This window comes from Mirounga angustirostris, unplaced genomic scaffold, assembly GCF_029215605.1.
Source record: "Mirounga angustirostris isolate CCGP_5_RB_7025 unplaced genomic scaffold, mMirAng1.0.hap1 SCAF_10, whole genome shotgun sequence".
Lineage (NCBI taxonomy): Eukaryota > Metazoa > Chordata > Mammalia > Carnivora > Phocidae > Mirounga > Mirounga angustirostris.
This window is the reverse complement of record NW_026991718.1, coordinates 15,516,276-15,539,115: the sequence shown is the minus strand read 5'-3', so window position 1 is coordinate 15,539,115 and position 22,840 is coordinate 15,516,276. Positions and strand designations below refer to the sequence as shown.

Sequence of the window (22,840 nt, the reverse complement as noted above, 5' to 3'; positions counted from 1 at the left end):
GATTTACTTATTTGAGAGAGAGCACGCCAGCCAGAGTGAGTGGGGGGAGGGGAGGGACAGAGGACGATGGGGAAGCAGACTCCTGGGGAGTCCCAGCACAGGGCGCGCAGGGCTCCATCCCAGGACCCCCAGATCATGACATGAGCCGCAGTCAGATGCTTAACTGACTGAGCTACCCAGCTACTCCTACTTTCAATCTTTCTTAACATTACTAAGCATTTTCTTAATTGCAAACTCAAGTATTTTTAATAGTTATGTGATAATTCCATTTTATAAATGTGTTGTGTCACTTAACTATTGTAGGACAGTTATGTGGTTTATAATTTCAGAATTTCAGTAATCTGCAAGCAATGCTACTGCAAGCATGTTTGTAATAAAGCTTTATATGTATTTATATATTTGTCTTTACATGTTGTCTTTACAGGTTGTTTTCCTTTCTGAGACTTCCTTCCTCAGTTTCCAGCATCTCTGGTTGCCCCAAAGTCTGTCCTTTGGTTCTTCAGGCCTTTAAGAGTGGATTCTCTATAGGAATTTTGGCACCCCACCTCCAAACCCAGGCCTGTCCTCAGGCAAAAAAGCCATTGAAAAACTCACTCTATGCCAGTTCTTTCTTTTAAGTGTAGACTATCTTCCAGTTTGTTTTTGTTGTTGTTTCCCATCACCTTCAAATTGTTTAGTATTTGTCCAGAGTTTATACTTATCTGCAGGAGGGTTTAGGTTAAAGGACTACACCTTCAGTTACCAGGAAACCTATGCAGTTCATTTAAACTCTTTAAGAACAGTGACCATATTTTAACTTGTTTTTTTCTCTACAAAATCTAACACATTGCAGATAATCCAGTAAAAGCTTACTGAGTAAATGAAATGTTCACTTTGTGAGAACTGTTAATGAATCCAGCTTTTCTAACAAGATAATAGCTTATTTGCCATCCATATATCTTTTTTGATGTAGTATCTGTTCAGATCTTTTGCCCATTTTTAAATTGGGTTATTATTTTTTTAAGAGTTTTTAATATATTCTGGATACAAGTCCTGTTTGGGATATGTGATTTCCAAATATTTTCTCCTGGTCTGTGGTCTTTTCATTATTATCAGTGTCCTTCGTACAGTGTGTTTTTTATTGATGAAGCCAAATTTTTTGGACATCAGTTTTTCTTTTATTGACTCTGCTTTTGATGTTGATCTTAAAAATCATTACCAGACTCTAGGTCACACAGCTTTTCTGTTTTTTCTAGAAGTCTTATTAGGTGTTAAATTTAGATGTATGATCCATTAGTTAATTTTTACATTAAGATGTAAGTTAAGGTTCATTTTTTGCATATGGATATCTCATTGTTCAAGTATCATTTGATGAAAAGATTGAAGAGCCTTTTTTTTAAATAATTTTTTAATTTATTCATTTGAGACAGATACAGAGAGTGAGCGAGAGAGAGCATGAGCAGCAGGGAGAGGCAGAGGGAGAGGGAGAAGCAGACTCCCCGCTGAGCAGGGAGCCCGGTGTGGGGCTTGATCCCAGGACCTGGAGATCATGACCTGAGCTGAAGGCAGATGCTTAACCATCTGAGCCAGCCAGGTGCCCCTGAAGAGCTTTTTTTTAATAGCTAACTTTTTTTTAAAGATTTTATTTTTAAGGTCTACACCTAACGTGGGGCTTGAATTTACAACCCTGAGATCAGGCGTTGCATGCTCTGTGGACTGAGCCAGCCAGGCACCACTTTAATAGCCAAGTTCTGAATACTTATGTACCCAGCACCAATTTAAGTGTTCTGTTATCTAATTCAGCTTTTCCAATAAGCCATGTGGCAGCTGCTGTTACCCTCCCATTACCCTCCCCTACCCCCAAAATTGAGAAAAAACAAGTTTAGATTACTTGTCCAGAGTTACAGAACTAGTAAGCTGCCAGAACTATAATTTGAATCCAGTTCTATCCCCTTGTAAGAAAGGAGTCAAGGATTAAAATATAGGAGTTACATGAACAAAGTACAATTGAGGAAGATGACTGATTACACTTTGAAGATTAGATTGTATAATGGGAAGATAGGAGAGGATCGCAATATTTTAGGTAAGAGATGATGGTAGTCTAAACAACCAGACAGCTGGTGGGGCACCTGGATGGCACAGTCGGTTAAGCATCCAACTCTTGATTTTGGCTCAGATCATGATCTCAGGGTAGTGAGATCAAGCCTTATGCCGGGCTGCACACCTGGGCGTGGAATCTGCTTCAGATTCTCTCTCTCTCCCCCTCTGCCCCCCCCCCCCAAAAAACCCAAAAAATCACACAACAACCAGACAGATGGAAAATGGTTAGATGTTAAGTGAGGTAGGAGGCTGATATTACTGACTGGATATTGATGTAAGAAAGGAAAGAATGAAGTTATAAGTGGGGAAGAAAGAAGAGTAAAGTTGGAATTTTGTCCAGGGAATGGGAAGGAGATAATTGGAAATTTTTAAGAGGAGAGAAATTTGGCTCATAAATAGAAATGTTAGAGCCAGTGTCCTAAGCATATATATGGTTTTGAAAGCAATGAGAATGGATGAGATTACATAGGATAAAGGGTAGAGAGGAGACTACCATGAATAGAGTACTAAGGAACTCTAACATTTACAATGGAGTTGAAGAGACAAATTGAAGTGTGTGAAGAAGCCTGAGAAAAAGCAGAGACACACAGGAAAGTAGAAAAGAATTTTAAGAGACAAAGTAGCAACAAAGAACAGTATTATAGGAAGGGAGGAGTGCTTTGTAATGTCACATGCTGTGGAGTTTTAAAGAGAGTTTTAAAGGGGGAAATGATAGGGTTATATTGTAAGGCCCCGAAGCAGGAAGGCTAAATTTGTAGTAGCTTCAGTGTTGAGTGTTGAGTGATTTTTTTTTTTCAGCAGTACTTAACATTAGAAGGCAAAGGGCCTCTGACTCAAGAACACATTGTCAAGTGAAAAACTATTTAAACAGTTAGAAATGGAAAGATAAAATACACTTTAGTTTTAGTTGAAGAAGGGAAAGGAGCTACTCTTAAGGAAATTTCAATATCGCTCTCACAGCTGATTAATTTTTATGTTTCTTTGAGGTTGAACTGGATCACCACTTAAATATTTTCAGTGACTTTTTATCATTGGTATAAGATCTACAAATAATGAAATGCTGAGAAGTTTTGAAAAATGTTGAAGTAAAACAGTAATTTTGTAATTGGAGCTATAACAAAAAAAACAGACTATATTTTAGTATTTGAGCTTGCTTCCTTTATTCTTTACTTTCCATCTATTTTGCTCAACTAGTAGGGGTTTCTCTTGGCATACATAATAGCCCAAGAACCTTTGACCCCAGGGTTTTAATTTTCATTTTAATGTAGATTGCTATTATGTGCTCTATTTAGGAAAATCTGTCTTCATAGAGAAATCGATTTTTGCCCATCTCAGCTCATGCTAATAACAGTAATAGCAATATAATATAAAAATATTTGATGCAGTCTGTTTAAATTTTACTGATTTTTGTTTTTGTTATTCAACAGGTTTGATCTGTGGATGAAATGAATCATGATTTTCAAGCTCTTGCATTAGAATCTCGGGGAATGGGAGAGGTAAGTATTTATGAATACTAAGAATGTATACCTCACTTTGATTATTTGAGCCATTGAGACTCATTTTTTTAACCATAAATATTCTTGAAAATAGTGGTTATGTCTTCCACATGATGTGGGTTTTTTAAATCTTGGATTATACAATTCTGTATTGTGGTGATTTCAGCTTTTTTTTTTTTTTTAACCCCTAGCAGTAATTTTTAGTGAGATTGTGTCTAGTTGATGTGATCGACTTGGTTTAGAAATTAATGTTTTATATTTTGGTAATGAACCACAATTACTTGGCTCTGAAGAGCCTTTCTTTATCCTCGTCCTGCTGTTTTATATATGTATGATGTTTGCTTTAGCCACACTTAATTGTTCACTATTCTCTCTTCCAAAAATCTCTCCTTGTTTACTGTTCGCTTAATTAACTTCTAATCCTATACAAGACTGTACTGAGAAATGAGAGTCTTACTATTGTCCCATTGCTATCTGTAGTAGAATTAATTACTTCCTCTTCTGACTTCTCATAGATCTTTATACATATTTTTATTATATTACTTTGTTACAGTTTGTTTTATATTAGTCTTCTCTGTAGATTGTTAGCTTTGAATGACTGACACACAGTGAGCACTCTGAATTTTTTAATAGATTTTATCAGTCCTGTTAATATATGATTTTCATTGGGGTATCCCATTTAACTGCACCATAACATAATTTAAGGCATCAAAATGCTGTTTTCCATATACCTAAAGAATATTTAGAAAACTTTAATTGCTTATAAAAGCCCTTGTGGTCACATCTTTATTTTGTCATGTTCTATAGTACTAACATAGTGTGGACTTTGCTAATAGAACATAACAGTGAACAGACATAAGATGTGTAATTAACTGCTTGCTCCTGGAGATTATTTTACTTTGGTAGATTAGAGACCTTCATGAGACTCACTCCATCCAATGCTGTGTGCTCTTCAGATGCAGAAAAAGAGTCCAGTCACTCCTCTGGGCCACAAGAGGGCACCCTGCAGCTAGCTAACCCTTCCCTTCTCCAGAACAGCGTTTTCCAAAGAGTTTGTCATTTTCAGAGGACTGATTTAAGGGTGAGTTAAGGTGCTTAAAGTGTTGCCAAAGTAAACTTGTTAGTCTAGTGCATAAGGTAAAATTCTAGTCCCTCAGAAAGATTTGAAAGGGGGAATAATTTTTTAGTCAAACAACAACAAAAAACTATAGAGCTTCACTGCAGTACAGTGGCTGCTTAGGCATTATTTACACTATGGGCGAATAAAAAGAAGCAGTTGAAAAGGGCTTTTGTTTTGTTCACTGCTAGTCTTTAAAAAGCAGAATAACCTATCTTGAAAGCAGGTTTGAACAGTGTTTCAGCCTAGTCTCTGACAAACTTGATTTTTAAGAGCAAGTAAAGTCACATCATTAACTTAATTCTCTTAGACCCCCCCAGCACTTTGCTTCCTAGATCTACATTGTACAGTGATCTACATTGTACAAACCGATTGGCTTATTTTCTCCCTCCATTTCCAAATAGTGGTTGATAAATGCAAAGACATCTTTGCAGTTAAAAAAATGTCATGATCAGAAATAGTTGGAAGAGTTTGGTTAGTTACTTGAGGGTGGAGGAAGTACACTTGATGTTTTTGGAAAAGAGACAAGCTGGGTTGGAATAGTATGTTGATCTAAACTTAAATCTAGGCTTTCTTAATGGAAATTTCAGATAGGCAGAGTACAAGTAGGTAGGGTATAGACTGCCTGCTTTTTTTGGGCAGATAGCAGTAGGTCAGTGCTTCTGTGACCTTCATTTAGTAGAAATGTATTTTTAAATAAGCTGTTACTCACTAATTAAGTATTTTTTCTTAACAGTTTACCAACTAATTCTGTTACCTCTAGGAGATAGATAAGAGACCTACTCAGGTTTCTGTCTCTGGGTTCTCTCTCCCACAAGCCTTTCTATCTTTCCTCATCTCACAGGCAGCAGGGAACCTTCTGGGATTTCCTTCTTTGCCTGTCTCTCTCTCACCAGTCTTCTCCTCCTTTCCTGACAGGTGAGGTGTTTTGTTTTTGTTTTATCCCAGAATCCATTCATTTTAATAAATTAAAAGTAGCCCTGAGTTTCTGGCTCTTCCGTTTTCTAAAATTGCTTGTTTATTTTTTTAATGTGACATCCTTTTTTAATGGATTGCCCTATTCTTGACTTTTTCTTCAAAAATAAAGTTTTCTTATGTCTTAAGTTGTTATAGATCTCTAATGTAGAAAGCACTGCATTACATACAGGACTGTTTTCAAATGTACTGGGTTTTGTAGATCATGGTATTCTGTGCTGACCCATCATCAGAAGGGCAGTCTTTTCTATTTGGTCATCCAGAAATGGGAACAGATCTGTATTCATCCATTCATAAACTCATTCTTTCCATATTTTTCCATAGCATGTTTTTGTCAAAAGACTTCCTGATTTGTATTACATCATATCACTTAAAAAGAGCAAAGCTCATTCATAGGAGGTTGGACTCAGTTTCATTAGTATAGTGTTTTAAAACTACACTGCAGGGGCACCTGGGTGGCTCGGTTGTTGTGTCTGCCTTCGGCTCAGGTCATGATCCCAGGAGCCTGGGATCCGGCTCCCTGCTTGGCAGGGAGCCTGCTTCTCCCTCTCCCTTGGCCTGCTGCTCCCCCTATTTGTGCTCTCTCTCTCTGTCAAATAAATAAATAACATCTTAAAAAATAAAACTACACTGCAGAGGCACATACCTGTTGTTTTATACACACACTGTATGTTCCTGTTTATTTTTTAAATAGGGGGAAAGAGGCCCCTGCCTGAAATTCTTTAGGAAACCCAGAATTTAACTTTAAGTCACTGAATTAATGTGTCTTTTGGGGGGAGTATTCATAGCTTAGTATGATAAATAATGCCCCCTCGTTTCTTACACAATAATATTTAAAGAAAATTATGTGCTGAGATCCCAGGTGGTGTGGTGAAGTGGAATACTGGATAGGGGAGTAAGGAGACTTCTGTTTTCTCTGATCTATCACTAGTGCTATGACCTCAAGTAAGACTGACTTCTTTGGAGACAGTAATAAGAATAACCTTTTGTATGAATTACACATATCTCAAATGTTCTAGCTCTGATCTGATCTGTTAGGGATAACTAGAATGGAAACCAGCTACTTGAAGATAGATCATAGTTTTGTCTACATAAATCTTTGTCTTAACAATTCTACCTTAAAGTTTATCCACAGTAATGAATACCCACATTATATAGGCAGAATATCATGATAATATCATTAAAGTTTATTATATCTAGTGGTATTCTAATACTGGGAATTTTCAGAAGTACTGATTAATTAGACTGTGATTGAGAAGAACCATCTTCTATGGTAGTTAAGTGTAAAGAGAATGAACGTTAAAATTATAGAGATTGATGGGTTCAAATCCTAATGCAGCCATTTACTAGCCATATGTGTAACCTTGGTTCTGTTTCCTTATGCAGAATGGGACTGTATTAGGCATCTGTTCTTTGTTTCATGATTCTCCTACGATACTCAAATGGACTTGAAAAAGAAGGCAAATAGCTATAGACAAGATTTTTATAATGAATAATGTCATAGTTCTTAGCCAGTTAAATGTTGCTGGTCAGTATGTTACTTATTTTTTTTTTTTTTTTAAGATTTTATTTATTTAAGAGAGAGAATGAGATAGAGCATGAGAGGGGGGAGGGTCAGAGGGAGAAGCAGACTCCCCGCTGAGCAGGGAGCCCGATGCGGGACTCGATCCCAGGACTCCAGGATCATGACCCGAGCCGAAGGCAGTCGCTTAACCAACTGAGCCACCCAGGCGCCCCTTACTTATGTTTTATAATATTAGAAGATTCCTATTTTTTGTAGTAAAGATACCTAATATTTATGTGTCTGCAGTGTGCTGGATACTGTTCTAGGCCGTTTACTTACGCTATTTCATTCTAGCCTCATAGAAACTCTACGACAGTTGCTTTATTATCCTTACAGATGAGGAAACTGAAGCTCAGAATGGTTAACTGGCCTAAGATCATGTATGGTAGTAATGGAATGGTATAAACTCATGAATGCCTTGACTGTTTACAATACTGCTTCCTATTGGAAGTGATGACATCTAATGTTTTCTGTTAAAGGATATTAGGAATGGAGAAGATTTGAGGAAGTTGTATGATTTGAAAAAATAAAGAAGTGTTGATCTCTTTTCTTAACAGAAGAGATTAAAGTCTGGAAAAGCACTAATCTGGGGTTATAGGGAATTACCTTGTGTTTTTTGTTCTCAACACATTTAGTTATTAGCATCTATGCCTCTCTTTTCTGAATTTCCATAGATAGTCATTTTACATCCTAATTTGCCCAGACAGTCCAGATACATATCTCTTGTCGTGGCATAATTATTAATAGCACCCCCTTCCTCAAAAGTGTCCCAAGTTTGGATGTTTTATGAACACCTTAATTTAAAACACTGTATTGTAGACATAAAGCTTTTCAGATTCTTTTGATTCTTGGGATTATGTTAACTTGGTTGGTTATGTGATTTTATGTAATAATTTGTATTAAATCAGGCGTACCTCTAAATTCTAGTAGGAATTTATTATGTATTTTTGAGGCAGTATGCTAGGTTGTTGACTGATTTCTTTGATGATGGAGAGGGAAAGCCATAAATTAGCTTCTTGAAAGAAAGAACTAATAAAATGGTGGACAATTGGGGGATGAATTTGTATGTTCACCCAGTCATTTCTCAGTTGGAAGGACAAAGGTGCAGGTTGACAAATACTGAATTGCTTGACCTTGGTTTAAAGCTTTTGTGAATTACGGAACTAATATGAAGTGGTAGTGGATCATATATTTTACAGATCTTTAAGATCTGTTAGCCCTTGTTTTCTGTAATATTCTTCCCCATTTCTACTACAGTAAAAGAGTCTCCGGGGGCAAATTTCTGCTGCTGTTACAACCAGTGTACTGCCTAAATCTTTTTTGTTTGTTTGTTTCTGTTCTATCCTGAATTATTGCCTTCCCCTATATTTAGTTCATTTTAATTTAATTTATTCTTGGTCACAAACTAGTAGTTTCTGAAAGTATTTGGAATCAGTGTCTAAACTGTCACAAAAAGTTGTTCCTAGAATGTACAGGTCTTTGTCAGTAGAAGTGTTAATTTTATTAACTACTAAATTATTTTCCTGTGCATGATAACTTACAAATGTTTGCAAAATGAAAAGATATTCATAGTATAGTGCTTGGCAGAAAGTAGGCACATTGCATAAGTGCTTAACATAGATTTTTTTTTCCCTAGTTGTACAATTTGTATTTTAAAGCAGTGATATATGAGTTTCTCTGTTAAAACACTACGTAGAACTTTTATCACAAAGACTTTGGAATGGTTTCCTCAAAGAGTTTCTATTATTTCTGCTACCTTAGAAGATTAGTTTTAAGCCACTTCTGTGTCTATGATGACTGCTTCTATTAAGTTGTTAAAATTTTATTCTCAATTCCTTATTTGTTACTATTACTTTGATATTGAATCTTTTTTCATGATGTGTGAGGTAAAAACTTTATTTTCTCAGGAGCCATTTTTTTAATGGTATTTTGAAGGATTAAGTTGGGTTTTACTATGAATGAATGTTCAATTATTTATATCAAGCACAGTGTTTTAGTATTAATCGGCTTTACATTTTGTACATGAACCTTTTATAGTGAGATTTAAAAAAAACAAAGGAACAGAGGTTGCATTTGGCTGGGATCTTTATTAGAGCAGATTATTGTTTAAAATGTCTGTGCACAAATCATTTGCAGCCCAGCCCAGTTCCTAACATGGAGAAACTTTTCTTTTTAAACTAGCGGAAGTTAGTTTCCTTTAAAATTAAATATATATAGTTTAGCAAAAAATCTGTAGATTAGGAACATGCCCAAATTGAACTTTTCCCCCTGCCATCAAAGCTGCTTCTGGTTTTTTGTTTGGTCAGTAATACTACATTTACCTTATTACCCAAATTTTAAAATTTTATCAATCTCCTCCCCGTTTGTAATCATATCCTACTGACTCTCCTAAATATCTCTCAAACCATTTTATTTTTCAATTCTTTCTGTTAGTGCCTTATTCCAGTTCTTACCATCTTGGCCCTGTTGTAGTTCTGCTAAACTGATTTCTTTGTCTGTAGTCTAGGAATATCCATTATTCTTATAGCTTACAACTTGAGTTGTTTTCTGAAACACAGTATCACTCTTAACAACCTCTGTGGATTCCCTTTACTTCAAAGTAATGTGCAGTTTTACTTTAACTTGTCGTTAAGGTTCCTGAGGATCTGACCTAGAAAGCTTTCCCAGCATCAGCTTTGACATTCCCTCATCTGTTCATCATCTCATACCTTGTTGTACACACAATGCAATTTACTAGGTTGTGCCTTTGTTCATGATTTACTTTATCTTCCTCGCCTTCCACTCACACTTTCACACCCAACACAGAGTTTTATTTCTCAGATCCAATTCAGGTTTTACTGAGTTTGTTTTATTACATTTAGTTTGTATGTTTGTGAGCTCTCTGAAAATAAGGTTACCATGTCCCTAAGGGGGCAAACAGGTAATTTAGTGTGATAAGTATAGTGTTAGAAGTATATACAGGTTTAATTATGACCACTGAAAGACTGGGTACCTAATTATGGGCTGAGAGGGAAGAGATCTGAGGAATGCTTATTTAAAATGCTAAATGCATGCCTCAGGAAACCAATCTATTGTTTTCAAACAAACATATCCCCAGTCCATCTTCTCTGAGTATCAGGGAAGGTAGAGAGGAGAGGCTAGGACGAGTGATAAAGTATCATTAGGAATTAGCCAAATGTACATTTTGAATAATCAGTGAATCATTGTATCAACACAATTTTTACGTGCTCTGTGTGTCACATGTATGGTAGATAGAGCATGGGGCTTTTAGATTATGGGTTCCTTTCTGTGTGTCTTCCACCATCCACAGGTTCCTGATTTGGAATTGATAGATTGCTAGCACTCCAGACCTAGGAAGAGTCGTGAAGTTATGAAGTAAAAGTGAAGATGTATTTTCTATCATGGAAGCTATGGCATAGGAGGTGATCCAAGGGCAGTAAAGGAGAGGAAGTAAAGGAGAGGTTTTCACCTTTTTGTATAGATGTTTTTATTACCTATATTAAGAAATTTAGTAGGTTTTTTGAAAAAATTTATAAAGAAAGTCACATGATGGTAAAACCATTTCAAACATGTAGAAGAGTCAGAAGTGGACTTTGACTAGTGTTCAGGGTTAGAATTACTGGAGCCAGTACCCAAACATTAAGTGGGGAGTTATTTTATTATTAACAAGAAAAAATAGAAAATAGTTATCTCTGAATTTTCCTTAGTATTGAAAACTCACTTGTACATATTGGTGGTAAGTTCTCTTTCACCCACATGGAATTAGAATAAATTTGCAATTAGAGTGAAACTTAAATTAATATTTTTTTCCCTCCCAAATAGCTTTTGCCTACCAAAAAGTTTTGGGAACCTGATGATTCAACAAAAGATGGACAAAAAGGCATATTTCTTGGGGATGATGAATGGAGAGAGACTGCATGGGGAACTTCTCGTAAGTTATTGGTGTTAATGTGTGAGAATTATGAGTTTACTTGAATTTTTTGAAACCCTGCCTACCCCCAGACAGACAGTATTTGGAGCAAATTTCTGATGACTTTGTTGAAAATTTTGTAAGTCATTATAATGTACATTTTTAATGTAAATTAACCCTTATCTAATGGTCTACTTAATAGAAGTCTTTGTCACGTAAAATATTACTGGATGATAATTAATCAAATTAACTTTAAATTTTGAGTGTAAATTACCCGGGTGTTTCTTTATTCTCCCTTTGGCACCCCCCCCCCCGCCCCCCCATGCTTTTTCTCTCTCTCGCAAAAATAAATAAAATCTTTAAAATAAAATTACTTGTGCTCGAAAGTAGACATGTTTTAATTTTTGTTTTGAAGGTCGAGTGCTTAATTACTTTATTTACCAGAACCAAATATTTTTTAAAGCATTCTGAAGCAAAACATCTTGAGCACAACATGGTAATGAGAGATTATTTTCAAGATGGATGGTTGGGAAATATTTTTGGTATGTTACATTTGGAGGACAACTTGTACAGGCAATAAAATATTTAAGCAACATTATATATTTCTTTTTAGTTAGTGTCAAGTTTGTATTTTTAATTTCTTGTGCCACTTCCTCTTGCAACTTAACTCTTTTTAGCTGTATGGATAAAATTTTGAAGATGAATATTAGTCTTTACCCAGAGATAGGAGGAAATTAGAAATGAATGAAAAAATTAGAAGTTATTTTGTTTATAGAACATTTATTGAATGCGAAGTATGTTACAAATACGAGTAAGATATTCCTTGTTCTAGAGGAATTGTTCTAAAGAAGAGTCTTTCCATGACTGCAGGAGACTTTATCATATAGTTAGTTTCTCTAACTGAATTTAAGGATTTTGTTTGACAGAGACACAGAGAGGGAACACAAGCAGGGGGCGGGGGAGAGGGAGAAGCAGGCTTCCCGCTGAGCAGGGAGCCTGATGCGGGGCTCGATCCCAGGACCGTGGGATCATGACCTGAGCCACCCAGGCGCCCCTCTAACTGAAGTTCTCTTTCTCACCCTCATGTTCTTCTATTTTTTGCTGACTTTAACTCTTTACCCTTCGTATCACTTTGGGATTCACTCTAAGACTGGGAAGGATTAATGTTCCTTCTTTCTGTTTCCATAGTATCCTGGATCATTTTTACTGATGCACTTTTACTCTGTTACGATTGCCTTAGGGCAGGGACTGTGTTGTTTGTTCTTGGACTCCCCATACATAGCACAATGCCCAGCATACAAGAGACCATAAACCAACATTTGTTTGAACTATGTTAATGAATGGGTAAATGAGTGAATGAAAAATATAATGACTAATCTCTTGTGGATAAAGGTACTGCAATGAAATGTTTTAATATGCTTTAACAAAAGTAGTAGTCATTTAAAAACATAAGAGTTCGTGAAGTGATGGCTGAGTACTACCGTGATAGTTCAGCCTGTTAAGGACCGGACTAATATTGAGTATTCTGTGTGATAACAAATGAACCAGGGGTAGCTTATTGGTGCCTTAAAAAAACAATATTTGAATGTTGCCTCAAATGTTTTATTATATTTGTATCCCATTTGTTCTCTAATCTTAAATACTGCTTTTTTTCTTTTTGTCATAAAAATGTGTAGAAAAGTTATTCACACCAGTTGAATAATTTTTTGTTAAAAATAAATGGAAAACTTTTAAACTAGGAAGGGACATTTATTTATTTATTTAGATTTTATTTATTTGACAGAGAATGCACACAAGTGGGGGGAGCTGCAGGCAGAGGGAGAGGGAGAAGCAGGCTCCCCGTCAATCAGGGGGCCCAATGTGGGGCTGGATCCCAGGATCCTGGGATCATGACCTGAGCCGAAGGCAGATGCTTAACAACTGAGCTACCCAGGTGTCCCTAGAAGGGACTTTTAAAAATAATCTTTAGGTGACAGTTTTTTACACCAAGAGTAGAAAATTCTGTGATATTAACTAATATTTTCCAAACGTATTTGTTTGTGTTTATAGTGGTACAGCCATGTGTTCTGAATCTGCCCAGTATATAACTATGAGCTTGAGATGTGCCTCTGCCAGTTTAGGAGTTCTTTTTATTCTTCTAGGTTTCTATTTTGAATTATTATGAATCATGAAGAAAGCTTTAATATTTTAACAAGATGCTTCTAGGTAGCAGAGCCTTCAGGTTAATGTTTCTGTCTCCGTTGACCTTTCTGGTTTGACTGTTCTTCATATCGGCTTTTACTTTTTTTTGTTAACCAAATGGCTCTGTCTGTATTCCCAAGAAATGTGCCCAGGCCAGTGAGTTTCAAGAGTATGAAAGCTTTTTATTAAGATTATAATAACATTCAAAATAAAACAGTATGCCGATTTTTTTTTTTTTTACTTTATTAATTTATATAAATACATTTTGGTTAGTTTAAAAGTACAAATATGTAATTGTGTTTTTCCTTCCAAACAGACCATTCAATGTCCCAGCCTATTATGGTACAGAGAAGATCTGGACAGGGTTTTCATGGAAACAGTGAAGTAAATGCAATACTGTCTCCGCGATCAGAAAGTGGAGGCCTTGGTGTGAGCATGGTAGAATATGTATTAAGTTCTTCTCCTGCTGATAAATTGGATTCTCGATTTAGGAAGGGAACTTTTGTAAGTATTTTGAATAAAGAAATATTTAATTAATGGTTATTTGGTTATCTTTTAAGTCCATTTATTTTTTTGGCTCTTCCAGAGCTCAAGGAAATCTTGCAGTTATTGGAGCTCTGGTTTTCTTCTCTTGGCCACTTCTTGAAATACATGAAATAGTAGAACCAATGGGAATATAACCTTAGCCATGTTACAAAAATCAAGCCATATTAATTATGAAACATAATTTGCAAGATTACAGTTGCTTATTTATGGTAGTGTTTGATGTGAAAGTAACTAAAAATCATCTGCATTAAGTAGAATTTTAATTTCGTCTGTGGTGTTACTGCTTTTCCAGCACCGCTATAGTTAAGGTTGCCTTAGCCCTTCTGTTATAAATCACTGTTTTGTGCTCAATTTTTTTGCCTTTGATAAATTAGTTGATTACAAAATTAAAATAAGGTACAATGCTTTTATTGTTTACGTGCACTATAGCGCAGTTTTAGGTCACCTTATGGAGCCTTTTTTTGTGTTCTATTAAATATTCAGAATCAAACAGATTCTTTTTCCTCAGGGCACTAGAGATGCTGAAACAGATGGACCTGAGAAAGGAGATCAAAAAGGCAAGGCTTCTCCATTTGAGGAGGACCAAAACAGAGATCTTAAACAAGGAGATGATGATGATTCTAAAATAAATGGCAGAGGTTTGCCAAATGGAATGGATGCCGATTGCAAAGATTTTAAGTAAGACTTTAACTTTCTCAAGAAGAAAAGCATATCTCTTTAGGGATAATTACTACTAGTTGGTGTGATTGATTTAGACATTTTCCAATTTTGGTTTATTTTATTTCCCTTTGTACCTTGTGTTAATCCAGAAGAAGATTTAATTTTTTTCCTAAGGAGTATTAGTTGATTGTGAACCTTTTTTTTTTTTTTTTAAATAATTCTTCAAAGTAGTCTCTAAAACAGTGCATTCCATTAAAGAAGTAATGTTAGAAGTTGCTGTTACCTTTCTGCTCCTATGGTAGTCTAAAATTTAACTTTTTCCTCCCTGCTAATATTTAGTGAATTTTAGGTTTAATCTGGTTTTTCTTGGCAAACTCCTTTCGGGGTTGCTCTTGAGCACCTTTCTGTGGAGTTTCCTCTTCCTTCTACCCCTATATTGTACCCCCCCCCAATCTAACTCTTAATCTTGGAAATGAGGGAACATAATTAGCTTGGAAGCTGTGACCTTTCTTCTTTAGTATATATGAATTTATGGTAATACTTAATATTCCTGAAACTATTCCTGAAGTAGGGAACATATTAGAGACTTCAAAAAGTTAACTTTAAGCTTAGAATTCTTTAAGTTGTAACTTTTTAGTTGTCTCTTTATGGTAATTAAATAAGTATTTTCTTCTGGCTTTGATCTCAGATTAGGCAGTGTGCATTTACCTAGATATTAGGGATTTGTTTCTTCATCCTGAATTCCTATACTTTATACTTCATTAGTCAGATGTTTTGGGGCTTATACCTGAAAATGAGCTGTTTCTTTAAGATCTTGTGAACCATGAAATCTCAGTTAACTGAGTATAACCATATATATGGGTGGTATGCTTTTACATTTATTGCCTTTAATTATCAAAAGCAGAGTAAAATGCTTCTTAAAACAGTGCCATTTGTATCTGTTCTAACTGCAAAAAAGCATCCAAAACCAGTAAACCTCTTTGATAAGAAATAAATTTAATGCTTTTCAATTTGTTTTAGAACCTTATCCTGATTTTACTTTTCTGCAATTATGTAATCTGAGTTTTAGTCAAGGGCATGTATTTAAAACTGAGTTGATTATGAGCCCTTCAGAGTATGCATTTATAATTGAAGTGTTAATACACCATTAACTATAGCAAGAAAATAGCACCACTTAATAGCGCAGTGCCTTTTTTCTCTTATATTCTCTAATTATTGCTGTATTAGAGTTGTTTGTATGAAAGGCTATGCTTCTTCATATTATGAACTTTTACATTTTTTAGCATTCTAATTTTATTCCATTAAGTTTGGGGTATACATTTTAAATTGTTTATGAAATATTTTAGATACAGTATTATACTTCATAGTGTAAAAATGTTTCAGACTAATAGCTGTGGCCATATGGTCACTATGCTGACATATCACTAATATGTACATTAATTGATACAGCATCAGTATATAATCACTGGAGTGTAGAACTGAAAGGAAGGGAAGAACTATAGTAGGCTTCATTTTAAAAGGCTAATTTTATTTATTTTTTAAAAGATTTTATTTATTTATTTGACAGAGAGAGACACAGTAAGAGAGGGAACACAAGCAGGGGAGTGGGAGAGGGAGAAGCAGGCTTCCCGCTGAGCAGGGAGCCCGATGCGGGGCTCGATCCCAGGACCCTGGGATCATGACCTGAGCTGAAGGCAGATGCTTAGCGACTGAGTCACCCAAGCGCCCCTAAAAGGCTAATTTTAAAGAAGATCCTTTCAGGTTTTTTTTTCTTTCCATATATGTTCTGAATGAAAAACCTTTGAATATTCACATGAAAAATTAGGTATGGTTAAAGGGGAAAGGACGTAGAAATTTCTTCTAAATATTGCAAGGATAGTGGTTGATTTTTAAATAAAATGTAAGTTCACCTAAATATGTGGAAACCTATTCTTTTTTTTTTTTTTTTAAAGATTTTATTTATTTATTTGACAGAGAGAGACACAGCGAGAGAGGGAACACAAGCAGGGGGAGTAGGAGAGGGAAAAGCAGGCTTCCTGCCAAGCGGGGAGCCCGATGCGGGGCTCGATCCCAGGATTCTGGGATCATGACCTGAGCTGAAGGCAGACGCTTAACGACTGAGCCACCCAGGTGCCCCGTGGAAACCGATTCTTACAATTAAGTAATTTTATTAAGTAATTTGTAAAATGCTCTGTACATGTTTGCAAATTTATCTTGATGTGAAGCTCCTGAACTTGGGTGCAGAGTTACATAGGTGTTAACAACTGGCACTGAAAACCAGGTAATATAGTTACTGTCATTTACTTAATGTACTTACGTTTGCATATACTGTGAACTCATGTTCCTCAGAACAAACTTATTTCTTGTGAGGGAAAAGATCTTGCATAAAATATTTTTGTAGAAGAAAAGACACTGTAAATGAGGATAGATTATGTCTAGATATAAAGTAAAAATAAGGTTTAGACCATGAAGGATGTTGATAAAAAGAGAAGAGTCGATGCTCAATAAATTTTTTGAAAAAATTAAGGAGGCTTGTTAGTAGAGGAAGTTGATGTTTTATATGACATATACTTTTTATTGATGGGCATACTTAATTATTGGTAAATATGTTACAAATTTCTATTTCTTTTTGATGATTTTAACTGAAACAATTTTGTGTGATAAAGATGGTTTTTGGAGAGCTGTCATAAAGGCTTTTCACACTTCATTTTTTGTCCTTACTTGAAACAGTAAGCACAAGAAGGTTATGTCTTCAGTCTCCTTTAAGAAACTGAGGCTTGGAAGATGAATTGATTTGCTCAAAATTGTATTTAAAGACAGTCCGGAGTCAACCTTCGTCTTAGTTCATGTCGTTTTCCATTGTATCTCACATTTTACACTCTGAAGTCATGAAGGCCATCCTTTATGGCTAATCCCCCCCCTCCCCCCCGAACCATTATTAAGCAAGATATGGCAAAATTCTGTGCTGGTAGACAAGACCAGGAGTATGGTAGGTGGGTTTTGGTTTTGAGTCTTTCCATGTTAGTCACTTGATAGTCTGCTATTCATACACCATTCATTTTTTCTGTGACTTGAGAAAAATTTCGGGTAGTCTAAGCCCTAAATTGTGATATTGGCTAATTTTCTTATCTGTAAAATTGAGTTAAATCTTGATGCTATTCAAATTAGAGAGAATGATCATTAGTAATATGAAAAAAACAAAACCATGTCAGTTCTTAAGAAGAAGTTAGAAAAAAAATGATGGAGTGGTTAGTGACCTGGGGTGCCTGATTTGCCCTCTGTATTTTACAACCTTTGTTTTTCATTATTTTCCTACTTTCCAATTCCAACTGTGACTGACTTACTACTTTTACTCATAAAGTCTTTGTTTTCTTTATACAGTCGTACTCCTGGAAGTCGTCAGTCTTCTCCAACTGAAGTAGTTGAGCGCCTGGGCCCCAATACTAATCCCCCAGAAGGATTGGGGCCTCTTCCTAATCCTACAGCTAATAAACCACTTGTTGAAGAATTTTCAAATCCTGAAACTCAGAATCTGGATGCCATGGAACAAGTTGGTCTGGATTCCTTACAGTTTGACTATCCTGGTAATCAGGTACCCATGGACTCTTCAGGAGCTACTGTAGGCCTTTTTGATTACAATTCCCAGCAGCAGGTAAAGCATGAAGTTCCTTTAATGAAGCTCCTCTTAACTATGTACTGGTGTAGCCTGAAGTACTATGAGGCATTGACATGAATAACAGGAGTGTTGTTAAATACTTAATGTTTTATAAGTAAAATGTTTTTATAGTTGAGAAAGCGATTAAGTGTTTAAATACACTGTTCACAGCTTTTTAAATAGAAATGAAATGCTTTGAGACTAATCTTTATATTAAATGTTTTCTCTAATAGCTCTTTCAGAGGACTAATGCACTAACAGTTCAGCAGTTAACTGCAGCTCAACAGCAGCAATATGCATTAGCTGCAGCCCAGCAGCCACATATAGGTGAGTCTTTGTAAGTTACCATTTTGATGAGACTTAGAAAATCTTGGGTTAGTGTTTATTAGAATGCTTCGTTTTTCTTTTACTGAATGGTGTTATTTCGTTATGTTTTAAAACATCTCATTGAAATCAAAGAGTAATTACATGGCAAGAGTAAAGATTTAACTAGGGAAGAACTGTTTCTGATTATTGTATCCTAATCAAGGATATTTAATGAAAATAAAAATCTATAACTTGATGAAAGCTGGAGGCACATAAGTTTTTTTCTGTGTCAAGTTGAGAGTCAAACACTTGGAAATTTGGAAATTCAAATGTATGTTATATCTGTTATCAATCACAATGTTTACTTAAAAAAATCAGATTTCCAAGAAAATTCCTTAAAATATTTTCTTCTTTACTTCATTATTTGGTCCTTGAGTTTTAGCCTTTAATGTGAATTATTATAATTACACATTTGTTACTGCTAAAGCATTGGTACGTGTTATCCATGTTGGGGTTTTATGTTTGCTTTTTAACTTTTTAATTTGAAATAATTATAGAGTCACATGGAGTTGCAAGGAGAGTACAGAGAGGTTCCCCACCCAGCTTTCCCTATATAGCTACATCTTACATAATTACAGTACAGTACCAAAATCAGGAATATGAAATTGATAAATGTATATATATGTGTTACATCACTTTATCACATGTGTAGATTTATGTAACCATTTTTATGCCTGATTTTAGCTGACCTTAATTTATTAAGTAGTTTGAAAAGGTATGAATATTCCCCACATCATAACCTATGGAAGCAGGCTTGGGAGGGGGTGATATACTAAGTTGATTCTCTTCCCTTACCTTAGTACTGTTCTGTGTCAATCCAAGAAGGTCTCCTACATCCCAGATTTTATTTTTGGTTTTAATCAAAGGTGACCACGCATTTCTAGATGGCTTCTAATAGCAGCATGCATTCTTTGCCACCAGCTTCCTTTATCCTTATATTTAGTCGTTCTTATTAGAAATGTAGTGATTCCTGGGGTACCTGGGTGGTTTAGTCGGTTAAGTATCTGATTCTTGATTTCAGCTCAGGTCATGATGTCAGGGTCATGAGATTGAGCCTCTTGTATGGCTCCACACTCAGCGCTGAGTCGGCTTAGGGTTCTCTCTCGCCCTGCTTGTGCGCGCATGTGTGCACGTGCGCACACTCTCTCTCTCTCTTCCAAATGAATAAATAAAATTTTAAAAAAGAAAAGAAATGTAGCGATTCCTGTCTACTCACAGACTAGTATAACCCTTTTTTGTTTCTTGAAGGCTCTAAGGTATGTTTTAGTATGTGACATTTTGAAGTTTTAAATTTTCTCCTCTTATTTGCTTTTTTAATATGAACTTTAGAATTTGCTTATTTATTTACTTCCAGAAGATTGGGTTTAAATTTTAAATTAACTTTGGGAAAATCTACATCTTTATGACCTTAAGTATTCTAACCAGGACATTGTGTATCTTTACATTTGTTCAAGTTTGCTTTTGTATTGTTTATCAGTGCTTTAAAGTTTTTCTCATGTAAGTTTGCATAGTCCTTGATAAGTTTGTTCTTAGGTATTTTATCTTTTGCTATCAATGTAAGTGGCCTCCTATCTTTTATTAAATCTTTAGATATCTGTGAAAGCTCTTGATTAGCAAATACTAAAATTTCTGAGTATATATTCTAATTGAACCATAATTGTGTTCACGGAATAAAAAAAAGTGCGTATAATCTCTTAACGAGCTCTTTCAATTTGCTAATGTTTTATTTAGAATGTCTGCATCAATAATGTGTACATGAAATTAGTCCTTAAGTTTGTGTGTTTCCTTGCATTTTTGTCAGATTTTGGAATATGGTCACTTCATAAAAACAATTTAGAACTATCCCCCCTTTTAATACCTTAAAGAGTATTGCAGGTAACATTGGACTTACGTCGTCTTTTAAAACTTGGCAGAACTTCTTTGTGAAGCCATCTAGGAAACCGTGCACATAAATTTGAAAACCTGAATAAAAATGGAAATATTTCTAAGCATAATTTACCAAAATTGACTCCACCTTTTAATCTTTGTTCCGTAGTTAAATATATTCATTGTTGACCATCAGTCTTATTATCCAAGTTTGCCTAGTCATCTCTTGGCTGGCTGAAAGCCCATTTTAGAACAGCATTGTACAATAGAAATATAATATGTGCCACATAGATTTTTAAATTCTTTGGTAGCCACATTTTTGAAAAGTTAAAAGAAATAGGTGAAATTAAATTGAATATATTATTTAACCCATTACATCCAAAAATGTCATTTTAAATGTGACCAATATAAAACTTACTAATGAGAAATTAAAATTTTTTTCTTCATATGAAGCTTTTCTAATCAGGTGTGCATTTTTCCACTTTGAGCAGATGCTCAGTAGCTGTATCTGGTTGTAACTATCGTAATAGTGTGGCTCTAGAAGATTCTTCTAGAATGGGGATTGACAAACTTTAATAAAGGCCCAGATAGTAAATATTGTAATTTTTGCAACCCGTGTGATTTCAGTCACAACTAGTCAACTCTGCTGTTACAGCACAGAAGAACCTTGAGTGACATATGACTGAGTATGGCCATATTCCTATAAAATTTTACTGTGGATACTGTAATTTGAATATCATTATAATTTTTATGTGTTGCAAAGTATTATTTTCAACTGTTAAAAAATGTTAAAATTGTTCTTAGTTTATATAAAAATAAGTAGCAACCTGGACTTGGCTCATGGACAGGGCCAGAAAGAGATAATAGATACAGTAAGGGAGAGAAAGAGAAAAGAAAAAGGATTGTTTAGGTGGTTGGGAAATTTTTGTACTTTAGGAAATTGAGAGATAAGCCATAGGAGTAAATTAGAAATGAATCTATAGTCTGCAGAGGGCTATAAGAGGGACAAACCAATAGAGGGCCTACACACTACCAGGATTGGAGTTTGAGTCATGCTAACCATGTGTGGTAAGAGCACCCAGGTCACAAATAGAAATAAGACTTGGTTTGGAGACTTAACTTTATGATGTGTAGTTGGCAGTCTTGATATCACCTGATGGACAGGTGAGTGTAAGAGCTTCTCACAGATAGTATCGCAAACAAAATTGACAGTGTAAACAATAAAGATCAGCCAGAAAGCAGTCAGTTGTGTAACAAAGAGTAGAATTTACACCCGAGATGTAGAAATAAGAGAACCTTAAAGTTTCAGAAAGAACTTTTAAAAGTTGACTCACAATCTTAGGAGATAAAGGACTTAAGCCATCCAAGATCAGCGGTCTTAAAACAACAAAATGATGTGAAAACCAACCACTTCAGAGTCTTGTAAGTAAAAAGACCTAGGTGGGCTTCATTATTGAGTAGTTGTCACCTAGGATGAAATGAACTGGAGAAGAAAACTTAAGAGATCTCCAAGAACACTTAACCCATAGTAATTAGTACTTGGCAGAGAGGAGAGAAATTAGAAGCTAAGGAGTGGAGTCGGTAGTAACTAAAGATATGCAAGGCATAGAAGACTATAACTTTTCCTGACGTCTCAGATAAATGTGGACACATACATTTTGGAGAAAACTCAACATTATAAAGATGTCACTTCACCTAAGTTAATTTGAGGATTTAATGTATTCTTGGTTGGAATCCCAGTAAGATTTTTTTAGAACTTGAAAGTTTTTGATGTTTGTCTTAGAAAAGTAAAACGAGAAAATTAATGGAAAACTAAAGTGGAAAGAGGGAGACCTACTCAACCATATTTCAAAAGTTACCGTTTTCAATGATTAAAACTGTTGTACTGACTTTGGCATATACAAGTAGGTAGTAGACACGAATGCTTTGCAATAGATGTGCACATGTGTCTGTTTAGTGTGCAATGGTGGGAAAAGATTTTAATTTTAATTGACATCTCAAATAAACGATAAAAGAGTGTATGTGGAAAATAGCTTGGAGATAATTGGGTTCTCTTCCTGATAGATTAAAAATTTAAATGAGAGGGGAGCCTGGATGCCTCGGCAGGTTAAGCGTCTGCCTTCGGTTTAGGTCATGATCTCGGAGTGCTGCTCAGTGGGGAGTCTGCTTGTCCGTCTCCCTCTGCCCCTCCCCACCCCACTTGTGCGCTCGCTCTCTCACATAAATAAAAATTACTTATGTGAGAGGGAGACAGACACAGCGAGAGAGGGAACACAAGCAGGGGTAGTGGGAGAGGGAGAAGCAGGCCTCCCGCCAAGCAGGGAGCCAGATGCGGGGCTCGATCCCAGGACCCTGGGATCATGACCTGAGCCAAAGGCAGATGCTTAATGACTGAGCCACCCAGGCACCCCTAAATAAAATGTTC

General features: G+C 35.6%; 1 protein-coding gene across 8 annotated transcripts in view; it reads left to right on the top strand.

Moving 5' to 3' along the window:
- The window catches only part of PUM2 (pumilio RNA binding family member 2), a 101,902-nt gene that overhangs the window by 22,571 nt on the left and 56,491 nt on the right, over nucleotides 1–22,840 (top strand). For 7 of the 8 annotated variants that reach the window (XM_054509608.2, XM_045884155.3, XM_045884160.3 and 4 more), the window contains exons 2-7: nucleotides 3,507–3,575; nucleotides 11,054–11,162; nucleotides 13,639–13,826; nucleotides 14,377–14,546; nucleotides 17,910–18,180; nucleotides 18,417–18,510. In XM_054509608.2, coding sequence (XP_054365583.1) covers nucleotides 3,525–3,575; nucleotides 11,054–11,162; nucleotides 13,639–13,826; nucleotides 14,377–14,546; nucleotides 17,910–18,180; nucleotides 18,417–18,510 — 883 coding nt within the window. In that variant the 5' untranslated portion in view covers nucleotides 3,507–3,524. Of the gene's footprint in view, nucleotides 1–3,506; nucleotides 3,576–4,531; nucleotides 4,657–11,053; nucleotides 11,163–13,638; nucleotides 13,827–14,376; nucleotides 14,547–17,909; nucleotides 18,181–18,416; nucleotides 18,511–22,840 lie in introns of those variants that run through there. The other variant, XM_045884161.3, reaches the window with a different exon arrangement.